General features: G+C 34.8%; 1 protein-coding gene across 3 annotated transcripts in view; it reads left to right on the top strand.

Moving 5' to 3' along the window:
• Positions 1-1,103: 1,103 nt before the first annotated feature.
• The window catches only part of LOC134537915 (uncharacterized protein C6orf136), a 38,526-nt gene continuing 14,871 nt past the window's right edge, over positions 1,104-24,758 (top strand). Inside the window, exons 1-6 of one of the 3 annotated variants that reach the window (XM_063378869.1) lie at positions 1,104-6,452; positions 17,086-17,499; positions 23,098-23,186; positions 23,449-23,605; positions 23,693-23,757; positions 23,891-23,960. In XM_063378869.1, the coding sequence (XP_063234939.1) occupies positions 6,315-6,452; positions 17,086-17,499; positions 23,098-23,186; positions 23,449-23,605; positions 23,693-23,757; positions 23,891-23,960 (933 nt within the window). In that variant the 5' untranslated portion in view covers positions 1,104-6,314. Of the gene's footprint in view, positions 6,453-6,560; positions 6,706-17,085; positions 17,500-23,097; positions 23,187-23,448; positions 23,606-23,692; positions 23,758-23,890; positions 23,961-24,758 lie in introns of those variants that run through there. The other 2 variants (XM_063378871.1, XM_063378870.1) reach the window with 2 other exon arrangements.

The raw sequence follows: 24,758 nt of genomic DNA, 5'->3' as shown, positions 1-24,758 counted from the left end.
TATCATCAATTATATGAATCACCATAATTTTTTTGTCAATTGTAACTTAACCTCTTATTACTGCACTCGCCGACAGCGTAATAGAACACAGCATAACGGCACAATGAACGTATCGGGACACAGCGTAACGGAACAATGAGCGCAATGGGACACTTTTTCGTGCATGCAGCCGGCGTTCATCGATTTATTAGACGCTGTCACATCAAAAAGTGTACCTGTATGTATTCGTTACTCTAACAATTAGTACTCGTTACTATCGTATCGTTACGTTACTCGTTACTTCTGATACCTCATAACATGCTATGTCATGTTAAAGCAACGAATCGAGTCGTATTTTCGTACGTGTACAGTATGACGTCGCGGCGTCGCAACATTCGTAATTTGTAGAAAACATACTTATACATTACATACCAAACTGCGTATTTTCTCTCCCTTTTCCCTATTTTGAACCAGACTTGTGTTTAAGTCATTCTAAATTTAATTTGATTTTAATAGGTAAAGTGTAGAATTAGAAGTGAAAAATGTGAGTAACGAAATGCATTCTTGTGTGACGATTCGTTACTCGGTACTGGATGGCGCACCCGTTACTCAGTACCGAATACACGCGGTTTGCTCTATTATTTCAAGTAGGCGACTACAACTGTCATGATAATCGCACCAGTTCACAAGCGTTGAATTCAACAAGCAGCCAAAGTTAAGACATATGCAATGTCAAACAAAAGAAATAGAATGGGAACTTTATTGCGCTCTGATTGCTAATGGTATCAAAATATTTGAAATCGTAAAATGGAGAGAGCTAACTCCCCTTAAAGAAAGGCTATGATGTACATTCTGTATTGCACAGACCCGAACAAGCCCGAATATCTACCTTCGGCCAACTACGGGATAATTTTTTACTACTTTACAAAATTGTGGATGGTTGGTTATGTTAGGTTAGTATAGCTACATTAAAAATACTGTCAAATCATTTCAATGGTTGTTTAGGAATTGGCCGCAGGTAGATATTAGGGATTGTTCGGGTCTGTGCAATACAGAATGTACATCATTGGCTTCCCCTCCTTATCATCAATTGGCAAAGAGATGGAAGTTGCTACCATGGAGGTAAGAAGTTAGGGAGTGGTTGTATGGCGTGGATGCTGAAGTCATTTTGCTTTTTGGGACACGCCCACTAATGCGACCAAAACAAACGGCGAATACAAGTTTTAAATGGTGTTTTTAATGAAATAAAACAATGTCGTGTTGTGCTTATGGTTGTACGAATAGGCTAGCGAAAAAGCAGACGGGAATTACATTTCACAAGTAAGTTTATATCAAACCAGGGCCCTATTTCATAAACACAGTAATAATATTAGTTCCTAAATAGTAGTGAAATAAAAAGTAGCTATTAGTGTAGAAATTTGTGTTTCATAAACAAAGTTGAAGGACTGCTAAAATAGTTCACTAATTTTATTAGTTTAATAGTCAGCTGATGTTGGTGGGTGATATTTGATGTTTACATTTTTGAACATTGTGTAAAAATGGCTAAAAGAGAACTTAAAAACAGGAAATATGAAAAAATTTTGAGAATAGAGATGTTCTGTTTGGTGCATTTTCTGGCACTTTAACGAAAGATGTGAAGAAGTTATGTTAGACAGAAATTCGTGATTATGTAGTAGCAATCGGTTTAGTCACAAACGACAAAGACTAAGCCAATTGACCTACAGACAGTAGCTTTTTAGAAACATTGTGCATGTCTGCTATGCAGTGGTATTGCACACCACTGCCAAGCCATTGTAGTGCTATTTGCAGTGGTTGCTTAGGTGAAAGTGCCTGGTTCCGTGCTGTTGGATGGAATAAAAAAGGTTCAATCCTTGTGAGCACATAATTAAAAACACCACGTGTTAACCTAAAACGTTCATTGTACTCATATGTTTCCTCTAACAACGTTTAGGTTTTCCTTTCTTGAAAATGTCTCGGACGTCTTACTATTACATCATCTTCACTTCCACTAGAATCTGAGGATTCCATTTTCATTGTTAAATTTTTGTACTTCACAAACAGATACCACTGCTGTTCTCTAAAAATTGATGACTCTTAAAATGATTTATTATAAAGCCAAGATTGATAAATTTCAGTGCTAATAATCAGTGCAATATATTTGTGTTTGAAGTTTATGAAACACTCTTGATTTTGAACTCATTTTATCACTGATTATTAGGAGTCCTACACTACTAGCTACTTTTTTACACTACTAGTTTTATGAAACCAAACTTATAATTAGCAGCTACTTCTATGACTCCTGACTCCTAATTATGAGACTAATAAGTTTTATGAAATAGGGCCCAGGAGCTTCTATTATTGAAGTGGTGAGATGAATAAGAGAATACAAGACATGTCTCAAGAAAGATGAAATAGTTATAGTAGCAGGTGGAAATTACGTGTTCAAGAAAGAATAAAAAAATTCGTGTTGTGCTTATGGTTGTACAAATAGGCTAGCGAAAAAGCAGACGGGAATTACATTTCACAAGTAAGTTTATATCAAACTAGGAGCTTCTATAATTGAAATGGTGAGAGGAATAAGAGAAGACAAGACATGTCTCAAGAAAGAAGATGAGATAGTTATAGTAGCAGGTGGAAATTACGTGTTAAAGAAACAATCAAAAACTGTGTATCTCAGTTTGAAATATGTATTACCTTCATTATGTAACACAAAGTGGCGGTATGTACAATCCCACACAGATTTGACTTGATGGATAACTCATGTGTAAATATAGGGATAAGGAAAACTAATGAAAAAATTCTGACTGTAGTAAGTACAATTTTGTACGAGTAGGTATCTTTTGCTGATGACACAAATCTTCTTATAACTCCAGAAAAATATTGGAATTAAAAAATAAAACTGAATTTGAAATAATTAACTTGAATAAGTGGTTTGATGCAAATAATTTTAAACTTAATATAAATAAAACAAAATTTATTAAATTTGGTAATAAAAGACTGCTCGATCAAATATTATCTGAATTTCAGAATCAAGCGATAAGTCAAACTGAATCAACTAAATTCTTGGGCTTACATATTGATGATAAACTAAAATGGAATGAACATATCAATCAAACTATTCATAAATTAAGTAAAGCTTGCTACGCCCTCAGAATTCTTAGCCAAATTATAGACAGAAATTCTCTACGAACTGCATACATTGCACTTTTTCACACACACATGGTATATGTAATTGAAATATGGGGTAAGTGTAGTAATAGTATTAAAATTCTTAGATAGCAAAAAAAAGCCATATGTATTATATGTTTAGCTGATACAAGAGCCTCATGTAAACCTTTATTTACTGAGTTGAATATATTCCCTTTTTTTTCGTAATATATTTATAGGTTGCTCTTATTTGTAAAATTGTAAATAATTTTGTAGAATCTGAACATACTGGACCATATATCACAAGATATAACTATAAACTGAAACCAAAATTCCACACTTAAGAGGTATAACACTATTTAATAAACTACCTAAAGAAATTATATTACTACAAAATTTTAATGAATTCAAAAAAGTTGTTAGAGAATACATCAAAGGAAAAAAATATTTATTTAGCTGGTGACAATATAAATAATATGTAATTTGCTGTATAATTAATAGGACACCCTACAAATGATTCAGAGTATATTAAATGAAAAATATGTACTGTTTGTTGTGTTGTGTAAATTGTGAAAATTATAAAATTTGTGATTATTTGTTGAAAGTGTAGATTAGCAAAATTCATTATAATTGTAAACTTGATTATTTTATTGCAATTTTAACTATGTTTAATTTTTGTTTATAATGTGACAAGGTCAATATCCCTTGAGCTGTTGGCTCATGTAGGGATCTGCAGGTGGATTAAAAAAAATAAAAAAAATGAAATAAAATTGATTGTGTTATCTGCATGAAACCATAATATATTTTCCATTGATTTTTGTTGTCCAAATTATATACATTTATGTAATGTCTTGTTATTTGTTAATAAATTATAGTTTTTACTTCAGTACGTCTTGTTTTGTAGTTGATTTCGCATAATTTCACACTATTTTAAATTTGCAACACTGTGCTACCAGCTTGCTTTTACCAAAGCCCAATAATGTACCAATTTTATCGTCGACGATTATAAGACTTAACTTAAAAAATATGGTGAGGAAATGGATGAGGAGAAGTGATTTAATCTGTAAAACATTTCACTTTTAGTTTTATGCAGTGTGGTTTAGTATCATTTTGTTCTAAAATTCCCTCGGCGTAACTTTTCCGTAATTAAAGTAATAAAAATCAATTTCGAAAATATTTCTTTCGAAGTAGTCAAATGTGGATAGTGTTTGATTAGGCTAGGTTAGTAACAACACTAGATTGTAGGTTAGGTTAGTATAGCTACATTAAAAATGCTGTAAAATATTTTTAGTGTTTTTCAGGAATTACCAATTTAAGATGTACCAGTTGCCAGAGGGAAATGCTGAAAATTCATTAATTGCACAGAAAGATAGAGGTGGAATAACATACCTGTCTAAGGACGTGCAAAGTATTTGTAAGACGAAAATACATTTTTTTCCTCTTTGAATCAGCATATGCATGACATGTCCCCATTGAATAATCATATTGTTTATTTGACAAAAGCAGTTTCTGATAAGTATGTTTGTATAAGGTTCAATTATTTTGCTAAGAATATAATTTAAACTAGTGATTCTGTTCAAAAGATGTTTACGAAGACAATTTTGTTTAAGGGTCAATGAGAATTTTTGCAGTCAAACTTCTAGTAGCTATGTATGCATTCTTCCTTTTGAGCTTCAAGTGATCTTGTTATTCCATTCAAGAATAACTGTTTTACCTATTACAAATCAGAAACATAAGTATTTTTTGTATTTATATGCAGTCTTAGTAAGTATTGATTGGTTATTGCTACATAGTATTTATGTGTGTCATCAAGTAAGGGAAACCAAGAAAAAATCTTGACAAAAATAATTAGGTTTCCTAGAAAAAATTTCTATGAACTAATTTTTGCAAATCTATAGTTGAATGGATATGAATATTAGGGAAATTGTGGGTAAATATTGCCCCCTATGAGAACAAAAAATACAAAAATATAATTTTCGATTTAAATATATCTTCACTAGCATTTTATAATCCTCACTGATCTCAAAGAAGCTTAAGGCACACATTCAAGGCTAAAATTGTGGGATGAAAAATAATTAAAACGTAGACAGTATAAATATATAACACTTGGAATCGCTATAGTAAAAAATAAAAGTTGCAAATGTAATCACTGCAACATTGCTGCAGGTAGGCATGTGTGCCCTCTGTTATTACTGTTACTTTACAGTACTGGCTCCTAAAGTGAAATATTCGTGCAAAGGACTAATTTAGCTCTGAAGAAACTACTGGTATGTTTACTATTGCGTGGCCACTGCAATAAATAAATAAATATATAAATAAAATGCAAAAGTTGTAGCATGTACAAGTTAATATAGACGTGTGGGCTCGTGACAGCTAATCCATCCATACACATAGGCCTAATAATTATGACGAGAATTTAAATATCAGTTAATTTGTTCATTTCGTTTACAGTAACATGTAGGTAATAAGCTAATATCTTTAACATTGTAATAGTCCGATAAATGAAATGACGAAAAAAAACCTTCTTTAAGCACAAATAATGTAAACAAGGGTACTATAATGTTATTGACATAACATACTGCCTTAATAACATCAATGCACCCTACCTGAATGCTGTTAAGTAAGCAATAAATTAATTTTATAACCCATTTCGTCATTACATATATCGGGATTTATTGCCTTATTTCTACTAAAAAATCACACGTTACAGTCTTGCAACATAACATTATATTTCATTTCATAATCTTAACAAGATAAACTTGCACATATACGCCGTTGGTAGCTAATATCGGATTAACAAAATACAGTATTCTGCATTTAAATGCATTGCAACCAGTGATGTTTTGCTCTCACAAGGGGGCGTGGTCGTTTTTTGTTTTTGTTTTGACTTCAACTGTTAACACAGCAGAGATTACACACACCTACTCCCTAACTTCTTAACTCCATGGTTGCCACATCTAACTACGTGACCATGTATCGTAGCATTTAAGTTGATATTCAGACACACTAAGCGCTACAATAGTGCCCGGGACCCTAGTATTTTGTTCCACGCAATAAGCAGTTTGTTTTCTATGGTGATCTAAAAAAAATATTTTTCTTTAAATTAATTGTCCCTGTGAAAGGTGTGATGGACATTGGGGATGTTTGAATAGTGTTATATCGGTAAACGATTACATTCATCTTTCAAAATGGCTAGCTGCTTACGCACTGTTTCAACAATGCGTCAACCTGTTTCTCAGCTTGTTTCAAGTCGGCAACATGTTGGACTGAGCGGTTCAATGAAAATTGAGCCGCATTCTTTTTCAAAATGCCATTTATTAAAAAAGGTATGAATCCAAACTTAATTGCATGTAGTTTATCATGTTTGTGTTTGAAGCCCATTGCTCAAGCGTGTTGTTGAAAAAGGAAAGGCGGTGCTGGTGGTGTTGGTAGAACATTGAACAACAGGGAAGACGGTTATAGCAGATACTAATGTGGCGGTTTGGGGCCCGTACCTGTTGACTGAGCTAGGAGAGTTACAGAAGGTGCAGCGCAGGGCAGCAAGATCGGTCATGGATGTGGTTGAAAGGAAAGCGAAAGGTTAAGATACATTAAAGAGAAGGAGGTTTATAGAAAGGCTGATAACACTTGATAAGGTGTTAAAGAGGGAGGGGGGGCTGTGGATATCTAGGAAATAATGTTACACAGAGGATGATAAAGGGGGAAAAGACCATGAGTGGATGATGAAGGGTTTGAAGGAGAACAAAGTGAGAAGCACAAATTTCTAGGGCAGTTTTAGAGGGCTTGAGAAGAAGGTGTTAGAAGTGAGAGGGGTAGGGACAACGGGGGAAAGTCTAAGGGTTTGGGAGGTAATACTCTTGACATCACAGATTTTTAGAACGTAAAGAAAAAATTCTGAAAACATGGTTTTTACACACAACACTTGTCCCTTAATTTACCCTGAAGGGATGGTTTTTAATTTATACTGGTTTATGAAAAATAACAGTTTAAAGCATACATTACAATACCTGGGTTTTCACACTGCCGCGACCATTCATTGTTTACCCGCGATCATGTATCTCTTTGTTTAGCACTATAGCCAACTAATAATAAAAATTACGCTAAGTCTTTCGCGTCATATTTTGAAGTTTATCCCTGGATCCTGAAGGCTTGATCCTGATGGAATTATATTGTTGGCTTGATCCTGTGATACATGATGTTGGCTTGATCCTGTGATACATGATGTTCGCTGTTTTAATTCAGTATGACAGAATATCCTGTACATAAAACAAATTGTCATATAATAAGGATTTCTTTTCAAACCTACAATCATAATTCTTTCTTATTTCACAAATTCTTTCATGTGCATGATCTTCCGATGTACTGAACTAAAGCAGCAAGCATCATGTACCTAAGGATCAAGCCTTCAGGATCCAGGTATAAACTGGGATACATGAAATACCAGCCATATCAAACACAGAATATACGACAACTGTAATCAAAGAATTCCGTGGAAAGACTGCAAAATTCAATGTCAGCTACTTTAGTGCGCAGCACGTATTCCTCACAAAAAATGAACGACAATAACAATTCTGTTCAAATTTTTGCCTTCCATTAGACTGGTCCGTCACAATGTCAGACCTGCCAACTCTCACGATTTTGGTGTGAGGCTCACAATTTTAAGGTCCATCTCACACCCTCACGCCAAAATAGTGTTTCCTCACGATTTTTCGGGGCCCCAAGATATTGTTTGTAAAAGTTACAAAACAAGTTTTATGAAAGCTTACAGTAACGAGTTTCCATCAATACTTGAGTCACGTAAAGGAAGCAATTTTGCGTTTTGTAGCGTGTGCCGTGCTGATTTTTCTATCTCGCATAGTGGAAGAGGAGACATTGTGAAACATGTCGCTACAAAAAAACATAACTAACACGTGAAGTGTATTTCTGCCAATAAAAAAATTAATTTTGTTGTGAACAGTGATAATAGTGTTACACGAGCAGAATGTTATTTTACATTTTTTTAGTTGCTGCCCTGCATGATCACTACACGACAGCGCTAAATTATGTTCAACTAAATTAAATCTGCAACCTATAATTTGTTGAAATAAATTTTGAAGCAGAGACCATGTAACATATGTACAGGTATGTCACTTAAATTTAAAGATTCTCATTTGTTGTTTTTTATATATCTAACCTGTATTTATGGGACTGAAAATTTTTATCGAGGACCTCATGATTTTTTAAATTTTAATGTTGGCAGGTCTGCAATGTGATTCAAAATAGTAGCCTACATACTTTAAATGTAATGTACAGTCTACAAAATAAACATTTTGTAATAATATTTCGTAATACAATTTCATATTTATTCGAATAAAACAACAAACATGAAATATAAGCATTGAAAATTCCTTGAAATTGTTATTTAAACAAATTACATTTTTACACCACCTACATTGACTAAAGTTCTCATTAGAAAAAAAAATTAAAAAAAACCCACATGGGTAAAATTTAATGTCAGCGATTGTGTGAATACATAGTTGTTGTTATGTAAGCTGTAAACTGCAATTTTTTCACAAACCAGTAGGAATTAAGAAACCTTCCTTTCAGAGTTAGTTCTGTAATGTTTCAAGTATATGGAAAACATATATTCCTATTTATTGCAGGTAAACAGTGAATGGTAGTGGCAGTGTAAAACCATGGGTACCTACATATTGTAATGTAAGTTACAAATTTTTTTTCTTCACAAACTAGTAGAAATTGCAAAACCATCCCTTTTGAGTAAATTTATGGACGTGTGTTGTGTGTGAAAATTTCCGATTTTTTTTCTCTCCGTTCTCATAATGGTGGTTTCAGGCATAACATATTCCTGGAACATGTGTAGGAGAGTTATGCTTGTAACTTAACAGCAACAAGATTAATTTATTGGCATTTCTCTTTGTTCTGCCAAAAAAATGACATTTCACCTTGATGACTCACTTTTTATTATGCTTCCTTTCACCATAAATGTCATTATTGTGTTTGATAATTTTCTAGTGTAAGGACTTTGTGAAAGAAAAAAATCTCCAATTAAAATTTTTTCCTAGTTGTACTGCCCTTTTTGGTGGTTATATTGACACAGGAGAGCAAGTTTGTTACAGGTCATTATTTGCATAATGTTTATAGGTGAAGTGGTGTGATCACTTTATTATATCATTACTGCCATGTTAACTGTGTGTGTGTGTGTGTATCTGTTTTGGTACTAATTGTTTATTGGGGTATTTTATTAATAATGAAAATAGTTTTGTCCGTAATATAATGGGTGTTTATTGTGATTTTAAGGTCATATTTGACTTCGTGACTTTTTCGGAAGATGATGATAAAATTCAGAAAATATTTTTTTACCTTGAAAACACCATCTTTATATTCCAACTGGTTTCTAAGAAGAAATCACTGTTTATAGCTTATATTATAGTACCTATGCATTGACGCAGCCGTTGCCATTTTTTTTAACATTGTTATACATGGAGAATCACAGGTTTGGCAAACCTAACATTCATAACAGTCCATTACAAGGCCGCGTTGGTGCATGTTGGGTATAAATAGTGGTCTTTTTTTGATTAGCTCCATTAAAAATACTTAAAAATATTGTGAACAGTTCGTAAGGTGTATAGCTACATTAAAAATACTGTAAACTATTTTTAATGGTTGCTTACGAATTGCAACATAGCATAGCAACCAGCTCAAACAAGTTCATTCCAGGCCCGAATAGTTCCGAAGTTCACCGCTCGCACGAACAACATAAGTAGCATTGAGCAAATATTAAAATCTTTCATCTGATTATGTGGCTGATAAATTAGAGAATAGTCGAGAAACATAAAAAGTGTGGATGGTTTGATTAGGCTAGCATAGCAACATTAAAAATATTGTGAAATTGTGTGATCAGTTGGTTAGGTCACATTGTTCCATTACGCTGTGTCCCATTACACTCATTGTATGCTTGCGCAGCATCTATCTCTCTTCCACTCGATTGGCCTGTTTGTCCGAGGAGAAGAAAGACAGCGGCAGCACACAACTTACATCCACACGTGAACTGTTTCGTCGACTGTTTATAAAGTGAAGTGAAAAGTTAATGTGGTTTTCATTGTTATTACAACAACAATTTCGGCAATAAAGGTTAATTATTCTTGCATTTTAAAAATCTGATTACTAGTATAATTTCAAGTATTTATTCTTTTATTATTAAAATAAAATGATTCAATTTTATTCATAAAAGTATGCAATCATTTCATCAATGTTTTGTTATGATGTCTCGTTAAACTATCGTCCGTAAATGACTTTACAGACATGCAATTTTTTTTTATAAATTTTAAAATATTAAAAAGACTTATAATAAGAATTAAATACCCCAGTAAGCTTAAGTTTGCTTTTTGGTAATTTATTATTAAGGTTTTTATTTGTCTCTATTTGAGTTGTGACTTATGCTTATAATGGTTTAAACAAATTTTATGCCAAAAATCTAAAGAAATATAATATACAAACAAAATAAAACAAAATTCAGAAGTTAATGGATGCAGGGACACATTAGTGGATGCGAGTATCACATCCCTGGAAACCTCGATTTTATTGGACGTATGTAAGGGTGCCAATGCATTCCTTGTGAGAATTCGGAAGCGATAAAAAGATGGCAGCGGCCAGTACGATATACTTCTAATGGCTCCCTTAGCTAAGGGATTCATTAGGCTAGAATTCAAATACATCTAATGTGTTGCATAAAATAACAGGAAAAGTTAACAATGTTTACAATAAAATCATTAAGAAATAGTAGAAATGAGATAATAAATATCTGAATTAAGTGCTATCACGATGGTAGCAGTCCTCTATGTATGCTTATACACCCTAAGGCATGAATTTGACTGACTGTGATGTCCATATATCTATACTAATATTATAAAGCTGAAGAGTTTGTTTGTTTGTTTGAACGCGCTAATCTCAGGAACCACTGGTCCGATTTGAAAAATTCTTTCAGTGTTGGATAGTACATTTATCGAGGTAGGCTATAGGCTATATTATATTAGGGTGATTGCCAAAATAAGGTACCTAAACTATATATGGTTTGAAAAAAAAAATTATTATATTTTATACACCTGAAAAGATTCTTAAATATTCCCCTGGTTGCACCAAATTCAGTACAATAAGTGGTCAAGATCGATACATTAAATTGAATTAATAAAATGTAAATAGAATTTTGGGGCTGTCCACGGAGTGGACTCTACTGTCCACTGAGTGGACAAATTTAACCTTACCATTGATTTTGGTAGTTTTTTTAGTGCGTGGTTATGTACACAGAGTCTGTACTTCTTGATAATTTTTCCAGTTAAAACTCGTAACATAGTTCTCTTTTTTTTTTTTTTAAAGATTTCTCAGTTTTAAAACTGTCTTTTATTTGGTCACGGATAACTTCAGCAAAAAAAACTTTCTTTTTAACTTCGTCTGAATTAGTGTTGTTATTACTAAATAACTTTTCCACTCTCTTCCTAGGGGTTAGAGTATCTGCATTAGGTTGTAATGAATCTCGTATTCTCTTTATTCTTTTTTTGTATCAAGTTTTCTTCGTAGTCTCTCATTGTTCTTTTCCAACTTCCGTTTTTCTTCTTACATTTTCTTCCTGTTTTTCCTTGAACACTTTTTTCCACATTCAACTCTGCAAGTTGAGGGTACTACAGCATCTGAAACTTCTGGTGGTGTTTCAGGAGAATTAATTTTTAATTCTTCTTCAGTTTCTTTCGCTTTTTCTTTTTTTCTTTTCGTTGATGTCATTTCCGGTCTCTCCAACCTTTCCTGACTGATCGTTCATCCCTTTCACTCATATTCAAAATTATTTTTTTCCTCATGTGGTATCTTTCCCTTTGTTTAGCTTTTTTTTCTTCATTCTTTCTTGGGTTGTTAGTTAACCTTTCTCTAGCCTTTCTCATGCTGACCTTTTTCTGTTCCCTTCATTTTTTGATCTTATCAACAAAATTTGAAGTTTTCTTTTTATGGGAGCCATTATTCTGCAAGATAAATACAAAATCTATCAGAACGTTTATTGGGCTCTGTTGTAATGATAAAACATCTGAAAGAGTAAAATTAATGCTTTTTTTTTTAATGAGGATAGACAGACCACAGCCGTGCTACATGAACATTTGTCAAAGCAGAAAATAATCAATTCAGCAGATTGCAAGGTAAATTATTATTAACATTTAAGGTATTACAAAATTATGTACCTGTGAGAATATTTAAATTGTCAAATATCTTTCTACACAGTATACTGGATCTAATGAATGTAACAAACACAGTACTTAGTGCAGCTGTATGGTAATTTTCATAATTAATGTATAAATTTCATCGATGATTAAGTACATAAATATGTTATGGTCTGTTAATGGGCCTATGCTGCAATGTCAGCAGTTCAGGTACTCGAAATAGCACTAACACTTCCATACAGTTCTCATTAATTCAACTCTGGAAATATTTCACTACGTGTACAATGATTAGAGGTGGGTCGAAAAGTATCAACCTGATATTTTGTAACTGATACATGCCTGTTTCGGGTACTGCAAACGAGTACACTTGAAACGTATCAAGTACTTTAGTATCAGTTTTTGAATTCGCCTGGAACAACACCACGGCCAATGTGCGCGTGCGCAGAACCCGATCGCAGATGACGGTCACATGAGCGGAGCTTGTGAAAGGGGAGGGAGCGGCACGACGAATAAGGGATAAAGAAGGGAAAGAATGTAGGGGAGGAAGCGCAGGGGAAGGCGTTGAAGGAGAGGCGCAGAGCGAAATTGTTACGAGTCGTTTTGTTTATTGTCCCACATGAAAGTACGCTCAGTGCGCAGTGCGTGCACCGTCTCGTTCAATAATAAAACTAATGAAATTTTAATATTAAAAAGTACATTAATACAAGATATAATATTTATATTTGTGCACCTAACAGCTATGAAAATGCAAGTAAATTCTCAGTTGACACTAATAACAGATGTAATCAACATATGGACTTTCTTTTTTTCGAAAACAATTAGTAACTAGTGTTTTCATACATTAAAAGATTACGATCTTATCAAAAATTAAAAATAAAAAAAAACAGATAAGTACATTAGTGAGCATACTATATCAATAGACATTTGAGTTAGGTACATCAGGCAGATAGCAGTGCCAATATCGATAAAAAAACAAGCACTTTGCAAGTTCAGTCACTATTTAACAAATAGTATTGCATTATAACTCAGTTTTTGTTTACACAAATTACACTTAGCAAACTCATTATTTTCCGTGAAAAAATTCACACAAATGAAGTCTTTTTCTTGCACTTATCCATTCCTTATTTCACTATAAAGATACTAACTACAAAGCATGACAGCCCGCAACAATGTACATGGTAATACACGGCCAGGACGAACTGCAGTGAATGTTATCAGGCGGGCATGAGAGTAACAGAGGTAGAGAATTGCCGGGCGTGATAAATAATGTATCAGATTCTCCTTCTGGTCGCACGGTCCTGGGACCGCTACTGCTAAAACTGATACAGAAGTATCAGATACTTGTAACTAGTACATTACTGTATCAGTATTAGGTTGGAACAGATACCGAAAATTGCTGTAACAACCCACCTCTAACAATGATGTCCCCTCCGTAGCCTGTGAATTCCACGGAGGGGACAGAAACTGTACTTTTGTTTTCTAGTCCTTTAATTTTTAAGGTTAGAATATCACTGCATTCGTAAAAGAAATTTATACGTAGTACTTTTTATCTATTCATCTATTAGAAGTGACAGATATCATTTCTCACCTTCAAAAAGTTGTCCACAGAGTGGACTAAGCGATCTTGACCAACCGTTAAATCACATGGATCAACTAATGTAAGTACCAATAAATCACCAATCATCCACTTATGACTTGATAGAAAACAAGATAGATTCTTTTCCCTCCTTTTTTGTAGGGTTCAGTGGCCAGTGCTGCACCCTGGAGGTTTATATTGAAACTATTTTGTATGTCCACACAAAGGACCCATTTCCTGGGGACAATTAATAAACATTAATCTTACTTGAAAATTCAAATCTTTGCAGTCCAGCAATTTTATGATTTCTTTTTTAATCTTTGGACATTACAATTTAAAGAATTAATATTAAATAACATAAAATTATATTGTTGTGGATAATTAAAATGTTATCAAACTGTACTTGGGGACAGTCCACGGAGGGGACATTTAGCACTTTCTTGGTCTCACATCTTAAATACAAAAACATTTATTTAAAAAATAATATAAATAATAGGCTTCTATTACATTCAAGCATATATCTTATTGTAAAAATTACTATTAATACAAATGTATAATATTTTTAAGGCCTAGGGACATGCTTTAGGTACCTTATTTTGGCAAACACCCATTATCAATAACATTAGGGATCCTTACTAAAAGTCCAATTTAGAATCAAATGTGTTGGAGGGGGTTAGATACAACTTGCAGTACACGTACGATGTGTGTGTTGACAATGCCGCAGGCGCTAGAAGTTTATTTCCTATTGCCTATTAACATTGCTGCCACGCACTAGATGCCTTATCATTCTTAATTTTCCCATACAAGTAAAAAACACCTGTGTGATATTAACAACGAAGCAATCAGTACCCTCATAAGAGTTCAATTAGTATTTAAATACTTTTTATCACTTTAAATCGCAAACCTAAACTATTGTTTTTTTTCCTCTCTCTGTTTAATTTGTTTTTTTATTGCCCTTTTTTTCAAGTATATATATTTTACAGACTTGAAACTTCACAGTAATGCTCCTTATGTTACGCCGGATGACATTTTCTGAAAATTAGATCCCATGGGTGGTTAAAACCAGGCAACAGTGGGTACTTTGTCTGCATGAGAACAGGATTTTGCATTGTTCATGCCTTCTGCGTCTTCATGGCAACGGGCATCGCGCGGCAGTGGTGTACCCACAAGGAGGGGAATGTATAATGAGCGGCGCAAGAGTGATCTGCCTGTAGACTGCAGTAGCAAATTACGGGTACATCAGTTGTACGTTGCGTAAACGAGTTGGGAAACCATCGGTGCTATTCATTTTCTCTCCGGTACATTATGCAGCATTGTAATAAATTTTCACTGAATTTTTTTTATTTACCATTAATGTAAATGGGAGATGTGGCTTAATTTTTTTCCATTAGTATAGCCGTGCAAAGCCGGGTCGGGCAGCTAGTGATATACAAATGTGGAGGATTACTATGTTACAAACAGGCATCCACGTCAGAAATAAAAGTTTATAACATGACAGTGTGCCACAGGAAATTAACATTGTAGATACAGCAAAAATTTATTTTGTTGGTTAATTCATCTTTCAATTGAGATGCTAAACTCAACAAGCTGTATTTGGTTGTTTACCCAGCCTAACTGCGTTTGTCTGTTCAGACGGCACACTTGTCTTCTGGTAGCTTTTTACCCTTAGTTTTAAATAAATCACAAACAATAAATGTTACAATATCCAAATTCCTTCTGCCCATCTGACGTAGTGTTAATCAGGTGGAGCTAAGGTTGCAACTAATCTGAACGAAACTGTCTCACGAGGCCGGAATCACAGGGCTGTTCTATTGCCACCTCTCAGTCCATCCAAATCCCTTCAGACTCTACCTTCCTGCACGGTCTCACAAGCCATGTTGGTTTTTTGTCATTACTTTTTCAAGGGATATTTCTAAAATTTAACTTGATACTTCCCATCCCTCGCATTCGTTGTTCTGCACAACAATATTCAACATGTATTCAGGGGTGTAAAACGTTGCGCAAGTGATAATCACTGAGATTACACCCATGATATCTCACTAAGTAAATATCTGTTGAAAATATTTGCGAAAGACAACAAATGCTAGGGAGATGTAAATTTTAAATTTTAGAAGAAACCTTAAAAAAATAGAATTGTGAAAAAAAGGGAAAAAAATCAGCATGGTGTGAGAGACCATGTTGCAGGATGTGGCATGGTCTTGTAACTGCATTCCTTTTGAAAGCATTGTCAGTGGCGAATATGAAAAGCCTGTCTAGGATTTTTATGTTTTTGTACAATGTTGACAGTCAGTAATGTTAATATATTTTGCGAAGGACTTAAAATATGGTCACTCACACAAACTCTCCCATTAGCAGAAGTTGTTGGTAGCAGTGTTCATTTGTAATAATTATCACACCATTCAGTCTGTAATCGGGTGGGTTTGTGGTAGAAATAGGCCATGTTTTGAATCAATATAAATTGCTTAGCAAAATGATGGTCTAGTTCGTAAGGATCACAGAGTTCAATCAAAGTTCAATCGACATACAAGAATCCATATTTTAACTAATTTTTTTTTTGTTTTTGACTGTTAAAACAGATATTTGTAGTGAATAATACCCATTCTTTGCTCACTCTCTCTCTGTTTGCTTCACATTCATTTCATTTTGTCTGTTCCCCATATACTTGTCGGTCATGTGACCTCTAGCCAATCATTGCACTGCAAGTCTCTAATTGAATAATTACGTTATACATATTTGATACAAACTGAAACAGTCTCAAAATAGGTACTTTGTGTTTGGGTTGATTTCCACTAGATCAGTATCCACAAGTTGTTGTATTCTCAGAGAAGAAACAGAGTTTGAAACTATGGTTTATTTCAGGGATTTTTGTTTGTAAGTTGCTTCGTTGTTTTAAAAAAAATGTTATTTTAAACTGGCAACTATCTAGTCACAGCTGAAGGACACAGACACAATAAATGGCGTTAGAACATATATAAAAAATTCTTGTTTTTCTAATAACAATTTTTTATATTCTTAAAAAGGTTTTTAGTTTTTGATAAATCGTGTAGGCTTTACGGCTTAACGGTTATCGTTAGCTTGGATTCACCTGCTGTCGGTGGCGCGTTAAAGGCTGTTTGGTTGATGAGCCCAATAGATGGAACTGGTAGCGATGTCCACGCCTACTCAGGTCTCGTCTGTTTGCAGTTCCTGATGACTCGGACCACGCCCAGTTCTCCGCTGTGCTGCAAGAGAAAGGTGCGTCCGGGCTGCACGTACACACTGCTCAAGAGGTACGCAGCGGTGAGCGCGGAAGCCAGCAGTTGCACGGAGTCCCTCGGATGGCACGAGGGCGGCGCCGGGAAGCTGTACCTCGTCCTGGATGGTCACTCGCTCTGCGGCGAGGCTCGGCGCGCCCCCGGGCCGGTCGTTCTGGCCGTGAAGCCGTTCGCGACGGCGTCGGACGACATCCTCCTGTGGGATGTGGCCGAGACTCGGGAGACACGCACGCTGCTGTTCGGTGGTGGAGACGCCGCCAACGCCCCGAGAGGAGCTCCCGAATCATCGGGGAAGCCATCGGAGGGGCAGCTGCTCAGAGTGAAAGAAGTTCTGGCAGATTCCGTAAGCGTCACATATCTCGATGTCGTAAGCGGAAATTGCATGAAAGAATACATTTGAATATGTCAAAAAAGAGAATCATTTGGGGAGTAATATTCTGTAATGCTACTCATGAGTAGGGTTAGGAGTTTTCCGCAATTCCACGATCGCGGAATATTTCGCAGAATTACAAGACTCTCGCATAATCGCAGAATCACCGATTTTGCTGTACCTTTTTTGTCCATTTTGAGTGCAGAAATAATGAGTGCAAGGGTTATTTTCTCCCAAATAATATTTTAATTATTATGGGCAGAGTGAATAATTTCCAAACATTGTATAAAACATACGTTTTCAAATAATTAATGCGGCAATGCCGTTAAAAAATACAAGTTTGAATTACCAAAATATCACGTATGGCAAAATAAATTTTGTTTGCAGAGAATCCAAAGATAAGATTATAAGAAGAGTAGGCACATTGACATTGAGCGAGCGATCCTACCGGCGTTTATGAAACGACTGTAGTCACAGTCGATGGAAATATGTGCGCATCAATTGACTAATCGATAGATACAAGGCTTCGAATACGAAAGAATGACCTTATGGCCGTTGGCGCAAGATGTAGGCCACACAGCATATTAAAAAATATAAATATATAGATGTATCGTGATCCACTAAAGTAAATGAAAATGTCTTTGAGTAAATACGTTTTTAAAGAAGCCAGTGGGGGTAAAACAGTTATTCAAAATTGTTTTTGTTAGCTCGTTGGAAAAACTGGCTTCTTTAGGTTGTATATACAGGTTTCAAACGTGATAAACTATTTTTAATAAATTTCAGAGCTTAACATTTCTTATCGCAGAATTTATTGTTTTCTATCGCAGAATTTGTGTTTCACTATCGCAGAATTTTGGCCTTTGGTGTGCAGAAATCTCCTAAACCTACTCATGAGAAGTATATTTTAGGCCTCTCATAGATTTTTTGAATGGTGTTTTAAGATTTTACTTTTATATTTACATTTAAATAGGTTGGGCTGATCACTATAGTCCCGATTATATGGTGAATCGCGTTAAAACGAAATAACATCGAAAAACACATTAACGTGTGACAAAACACCGAAAAACACGTCAACACACGACAAAACACAAAAATAGGCAACAGTCAGTAGCTATTATTATTTATTTAACATAAACTTCTGGTTTTCGTAGCATCATTTGGTTTCCGTAGCATCATTATGGCTGGAATCAACTCGGCATGTTTTGAATTCCATTCTAGACGACTAGAAAATGAAATACAGGTTATATGTACAATGTCCGTGCTTTGTTTTGATTCTTCACTTCATAGAGTCCATAGATACATACAATGCAAAGATGTGAAACCTGAATTAGGCGGAAAAGTTCTCGGAGCATGTTCCAATAAGGATGGTATACTAGTACTTTGCGACACTGAAACAGTACTCTAGCCATAGAGTTTTCACACATTTTGCAAACATGTTAATCTATGAAAAGGAAAAAAAAATATGTTATGTTATTTTAAATACAACGAAGGCAGTTTCGTGAAATAACTAAAGAATTCAGGGTATGTGTGATTCCGAAGTCAAAAGTATCACCTAGTGACAGAGCAGTAGAATTTAAAAGTGATGGGTTTTATTTGTGTGATGGTAATTTAATGTGTAGGTACTGTAACTGTAGACTAGAACATGAGCGCCGTGATACTCTTGTAAAACACGTGGCAAGCGAGAAACACAAGAAATCAAAAGTGAGTCTGAATTATAGTTCGAAATGACAGATATCAATAGCAGAATCAGTGGTGATTGGGAATAAATTTAAGAATGAAAAACAAGACTTTGTAGCGAAAACTACATATGCATTTCATTCAGCAAACATTCCAGTTGAGAAGCTGGACCATCCCAAACTTTGTGAATGGTTTGGTGAATATGTCAAAGGTGGTGGTGACTTACCTATAGCCGACTGGCTGCGCAGAAAGTATATACCCACAATTGCAGAACAGAAACTTCAAGATATTAAGGCAGCAATCACCAACACACCAGTTGCAGTTTTATGTGACGAAACTACTGACAGGGGTGGTCGCTGTGTTTTCAACGTTGTCTTCAAAACACTAGAACCATCCACAACATAGCTACCGTATTTACTCGCATATAGGTCGCCATAGCATATAGGTCGCACCCATAATTTGAGGTCTTGAATTTGGTATTTAATATTCCCCCCATATAGGTCACACCGGTAATTTAATGACGCAAACGGCCGGCGCGCCATGCACGAAAGAGTTAACAGGTACTGTAAAACTCCGCTACTACGAGAGCTGATAATGGCATGATAAATTGTTGTAACAAGTACTCGTAATAACCGAATATAGAAAATTGAAGTCAAGTTAGATTCCTAACTTCTTAAAAAGTCTTAATTGTAGACTATAACTCGAAAACAGTGCTTTGTAATGAAAAAATGCACAGAATAAAAGTTGTAGTAAATTTAATTTCGAATAAAAATGGCCTGTTATGATTTTTTATATCTACAGCGGTTTTCGTTTTAAATGTGCGATTGGTCTGATGCGTGAGGAAGTTCCCGACACAGATAAGATAGTGGCTGGGGAAACCATTGCTTCTCCCCTTCCCTTTTTCTACTTGTTTGCCATCCAGGTGCAACATCGCCCTTCGTTTACCATTTTTTTTTTGGCGCTAAGTGAATTCGCGTCATGCGAGTTCGGCTATGCTAGCCGGCTGGTTGTTATTTTGTTCAAAACGTGGCGAAGGAACTTGTGTGGATCAGGTAGAAAACATTCTGCTATACTTAAATGAAAGATATAAGAACGAAAAGTAACTATGCAGTAAAATAAATATATTTACGGCCCTGCTAAAGTTTTCTATTCAATAAAATTCGAGGTATTAGTGATTTTTCAGCAGAAACTGCTGTGTGACTAATAAACAAATTGTATCATAATAACTTAAACTTATAAAGTATTTATTAACGGCGAAGGACAGTCGTATAAGCCCATAAAAATATTTATTTGACAGAGAATGGACTATACAACCTGGCTTTTGTCACACGCGGTGTGGGAGGGGTGGAGGATGCTGGCCGGACGAGTTTCTTACGCTCTCGCAGAAGCTACCACAGCGGCTTTTCGTGCGGGCGGGTAAGATAACATGACAGCTGAGACGGCTTTTCGTGCAATAGTGGACGCGCCGAGCTCGGCTAGTCACTGCCCCCAGCTCTCGCCAAGATAAACGTGAACACATAGCACCCAACAAAGTGTAACAGACTTGTTTTTTAGCTGATTTTACTCAAATTTTCTACTTTCTCTGCTCAAATTTTTCACGGTTTCTCAAAAAAAAGGTCGTATAAACGGAATGGACGCATCAGAGTGGGGTCGCATTGGCGGGATTCTACTGTATTGCAAAAAAAATTCCTCAAAAATTTTAAAAATTTTTTCTTCACATATAGGTCGCTCTTCATTTTTCCCCCATCAAATCTGGTAAAATTGCCGCGATCTATAAGCGAGTAAATACGGTAGGCAGTTTTCCTTGCTGCATCTGTTGTATTAGACTGTGCTGATTCCTCTTCATGTGCTCGTGCTATTGTTGACACACTTCAAATGTATGAAGTGGATTATGCTCTTGTATCAGCATTTGTAACTGACTCTGCCAGGTACATGACCAAATGTGCCAAGACTCTTGAAGGATTGTTTGGTGACAATTTCAAACATGTGCAGTGCTGGGCTCACAAGATTCATTTGGTAGGGGTAATGTGATAAACACATCTTGAAGAGCTCAACACGACTGTAGTAATGGGGAAAAATGCTTTCTTAAATACCAGAAAGCGAAAGCATTAATATCTAGAATTTCTCAAAACAAAATACAGTGTTGATCCTACAAAACAAAAGTTGTTTCCACAACGTGTTGTAACCAGGTGGAATACATGGTTTGAAACAGCTGTGTATTTTAATGCACATTTAAAAGACATTGTCGAATTCTTTGAAAAGTTCAGTGAGTACAACAGTGGAATAAAATTTCTAAATAAAATGTCTGCAGAAGATTTAGCTATCGTTCAAGTTCAGGCAATGTTTGTGGCAGACAACTGTGCACATCTGACTGAACTGATTGTCTACCTTGTAGGCTCTTCCTACCCTACAGCTCATATGCTAGCTTCCAAAGTTAAGAACCTCAAAATAAGGTTGATCTCCTGAGCAAGGGTATTTTCTCATCTTCTGTAAATGAAAGGATAAGTCATTAGGTGACACTGCATCTAAAGCTGACAGCCCAGAAATGTGATAACAAACTGAACTTGTTCTAAATGACCCCTCAAGGAAAACATTTGAAGCAATTGATGGACTCTTCAATCCATGAAACGTAAGCAGGATGAGTATACACACTTCAGACTTTAGTCAGCACATCCAAAACTTGCCTAAGATGTCTCTACTTCCCACTGATGTGATTATGGAAGGGTATCAAGTGTTCAAGAAAATAATTGAAGAGGAGCTTTCAAACCCAGAAAACAAATGTGTTGATATTACCAAAATTTTGTGTGCCTTGAAAGGTGACTATAGTGACTTTTCCCATGCAGGACTGAAGGCAGTCTGGTTCCCTACATCTAATGTTGATTGCGAACGTTCATTTTCAAAGTATTCATTAGTTAGTGATCGTAGGCAGCATCTTAAACCAGAAAATGCTGAAAGTCTGACAATGCTTACATTTCAGTAAATGTAAATGGATAGTGATAAGCACAGAAAAAATACATCTTTTTGGGTTGCTGTTTTTGTATTGAGTATTGTTGTATATTGCTGTTTCTTGTAAGTTATAAAAGGCTGGTTTTATTTAGTTTTGTTAATAAACTATGGTTTTTAACTTTTACTAAAAATAAAACCGATAATACCGAAATCTCATATTTTTAAAACGAAATTGATCAAAAAATAACACCATAAAATCGGGACTCTACCGATCACTAACTTTGCCGATCATTCCGATACCGATCATTTGCACCGATGACCGGTGCCGATCATTGCCGATCAGACAAATTAAGAATTATATAGCTTGTTTGATGTTAATAATAAAAATCTAAAAATCAACACACAATAAATATTCTATGGCTGTGGTTTCGTAAGTGCAATAGATGTAAGTTAAAATTAGTATTATTTCATAAAAATCGAAGTTTTTATTGTTAATTATTAAAAACTCCGTAAAATAATGGTTTGGCATGTTTTAAAAATACCCATATGCAAATTAATACTGTAAATTCGTGTTTTTGTTGATACGTGATTGTAGGCCTACCTTATTTAGTTATTTTGTAAGTAAATTTGAAACGTACAACTTTGCATTTTTAAGCTTAATTCAGTATTATTAATTTTGATTTAGTATGTAATGATCGGCGTTTGGTGATCTGTAAATAATTTGCAGATCGGTACCGATGCCAATGTGTTAAAATCGGCCGATTATTGTGATCGGCATCGGCCCAGCCCTACATTTAAAGGTTTTTTACAGGTTAGTTTATAGTTATATACCTCTTGTTGAGAAAGATGTGCCATAAATTAGGGAAGTGATCTGTAGTTAGTTCTAAAGATATATTTTGTATAAATAATGATTTATAAGTGAATATTAATCACATTTTATATTTTCAGCTTCCAAAATTGTTCGTTAAGCCACTGGAGTATTCTATTTATCACCCAAACATCGTGTTTGAGAACAACATAACTGGCAAGAGGACAGTGTAAGTTTCTTCGAGATGTATTGGAGTGACTTACGTATTAAAACTGATAAACTATAAAATCAGTAGGATTAAGGAAGTAAATGTTTAGTTGTCTTGATTTGGCACTATGCATTGTTTCAATAATCTAATACATAATCTAACACTGTAACCAAAACTCTAAAACTATTAAATATAGTATTTTTTTTTGTTTGTACAGGCAATATTTTATTGTTTTCGTATGTACTTTGTACAGAAATCAAAATTTTTTGTCTTAATTTTTCAGGGGACTTGCAGAATACATGAAGCAGATGTCTTTTCTGAAGATAGTAGGACACTTCAAATTTGCATATGTGAACTTAGAAATCCTCAAAATATCAATGCATCCTGAAGATTCGAGTGTCAAAGTCAGGTGGAGAATCAAAGGCATTTCTGGGTTAAAGGTAGTAGTATGATTTTCATATCCAAAAGTTTTGTCTGAAACTATTGTATTGTAGAGAAAAATATTTGTGTCTCATTTTCTGGTGTAGGTTTTCATCACATTCTGGAAATTCAAGTTGTGGAAAATTAAAGAAATTTTTGAACAGCAAGAAGCGTAAGTTTTTGACTTCATTTATAACTGATCACTAAAGTAAATTAAAATGTCTTAGTTATGCATTTCAACTTAATATCTTTTGTAAAATTACTACTTGTTTATTTTGATCTTTATGTTGTCTCTTTATTTTTAGATGGTATGATGGTTTCTCGACATTTTACGTGGGACAAGATGGCCTAATTCACAAACATGTGGCAGACAAGGTATTGTATTTACATTTATTTTTAAATATTAAAAAAAAAATGAATGGGTATATGATTTGAATCAAATATTGTTTTGAATTTACCTGAATTTCTTACTGAATATAAGTATTGATTCACTAAACATTGAGAGATTTGGCGAAGCTTTTAATTTGGACTTGTGGAAAGGACTGCAGTAAATAATAATGTCCCTCCAAGTACTTCTGAGACCATTCAAGGAAAATGGAGCTTTCTTGAAAGAATAAGTTTATTTTATAAACGTACATACATGTCGATCAAAATTCAATTTCCAACCTTTGAAGTGTGTTGGTTGACGACTATTCAAAACAAGATACTTGTTCTGTTGAAATAAATTTACAGTATTAATTACTATTCTGAACACATTTTATGGACATTTATGTAAACTCTAGAAATACATTTTGAGATTAAACATCCTAAAATTAAAATTAGTTGTGGAAAATTCACAAGTTACCTACATTGTCATAATATGCCTTGGGCATAATATTTTCTTACCAAGAAGTAGGTCGTACCGTTGTCGCCTGGCCACAGATCGGGCCATGCTGAACTTCAGTCTAGCCAGTGGCAGGGAACTCGAAAAACACAAAGCAAAGTCTGCCGGTAACTGTACGTGTGCAAGCACCTGCAGTTCAGTTGGAATCATAGTGGAATTATGGCTTCCAAGTGAGAGCGTAATGCATCAGGTTCAAGTATTTGAGACAAAACTAGAAGTATTATGACGTGCAGAATGTCATGAAGGCCAAACTTATGTTGGTCGCACTTTAGTTTTAAGTAAGTCACCTG

This window comes from Bacillus rossius, chromosome 12 (genome assembly GCF_032445375.1).
Source record: "Bacillus rossius redtenbacheri isolate Brsri chromosome 12, Brsri_v3, whole genome shotgun sequence".
NCBI lineage: Eukaryota > Metazoa > Arthropoda > Insecta > Phasmatodea > Bacillidae > Bacillus > Bacillus rossius.
This window is presented reverse-complemented; position numbering and strand designations above follow the sequence as displayed.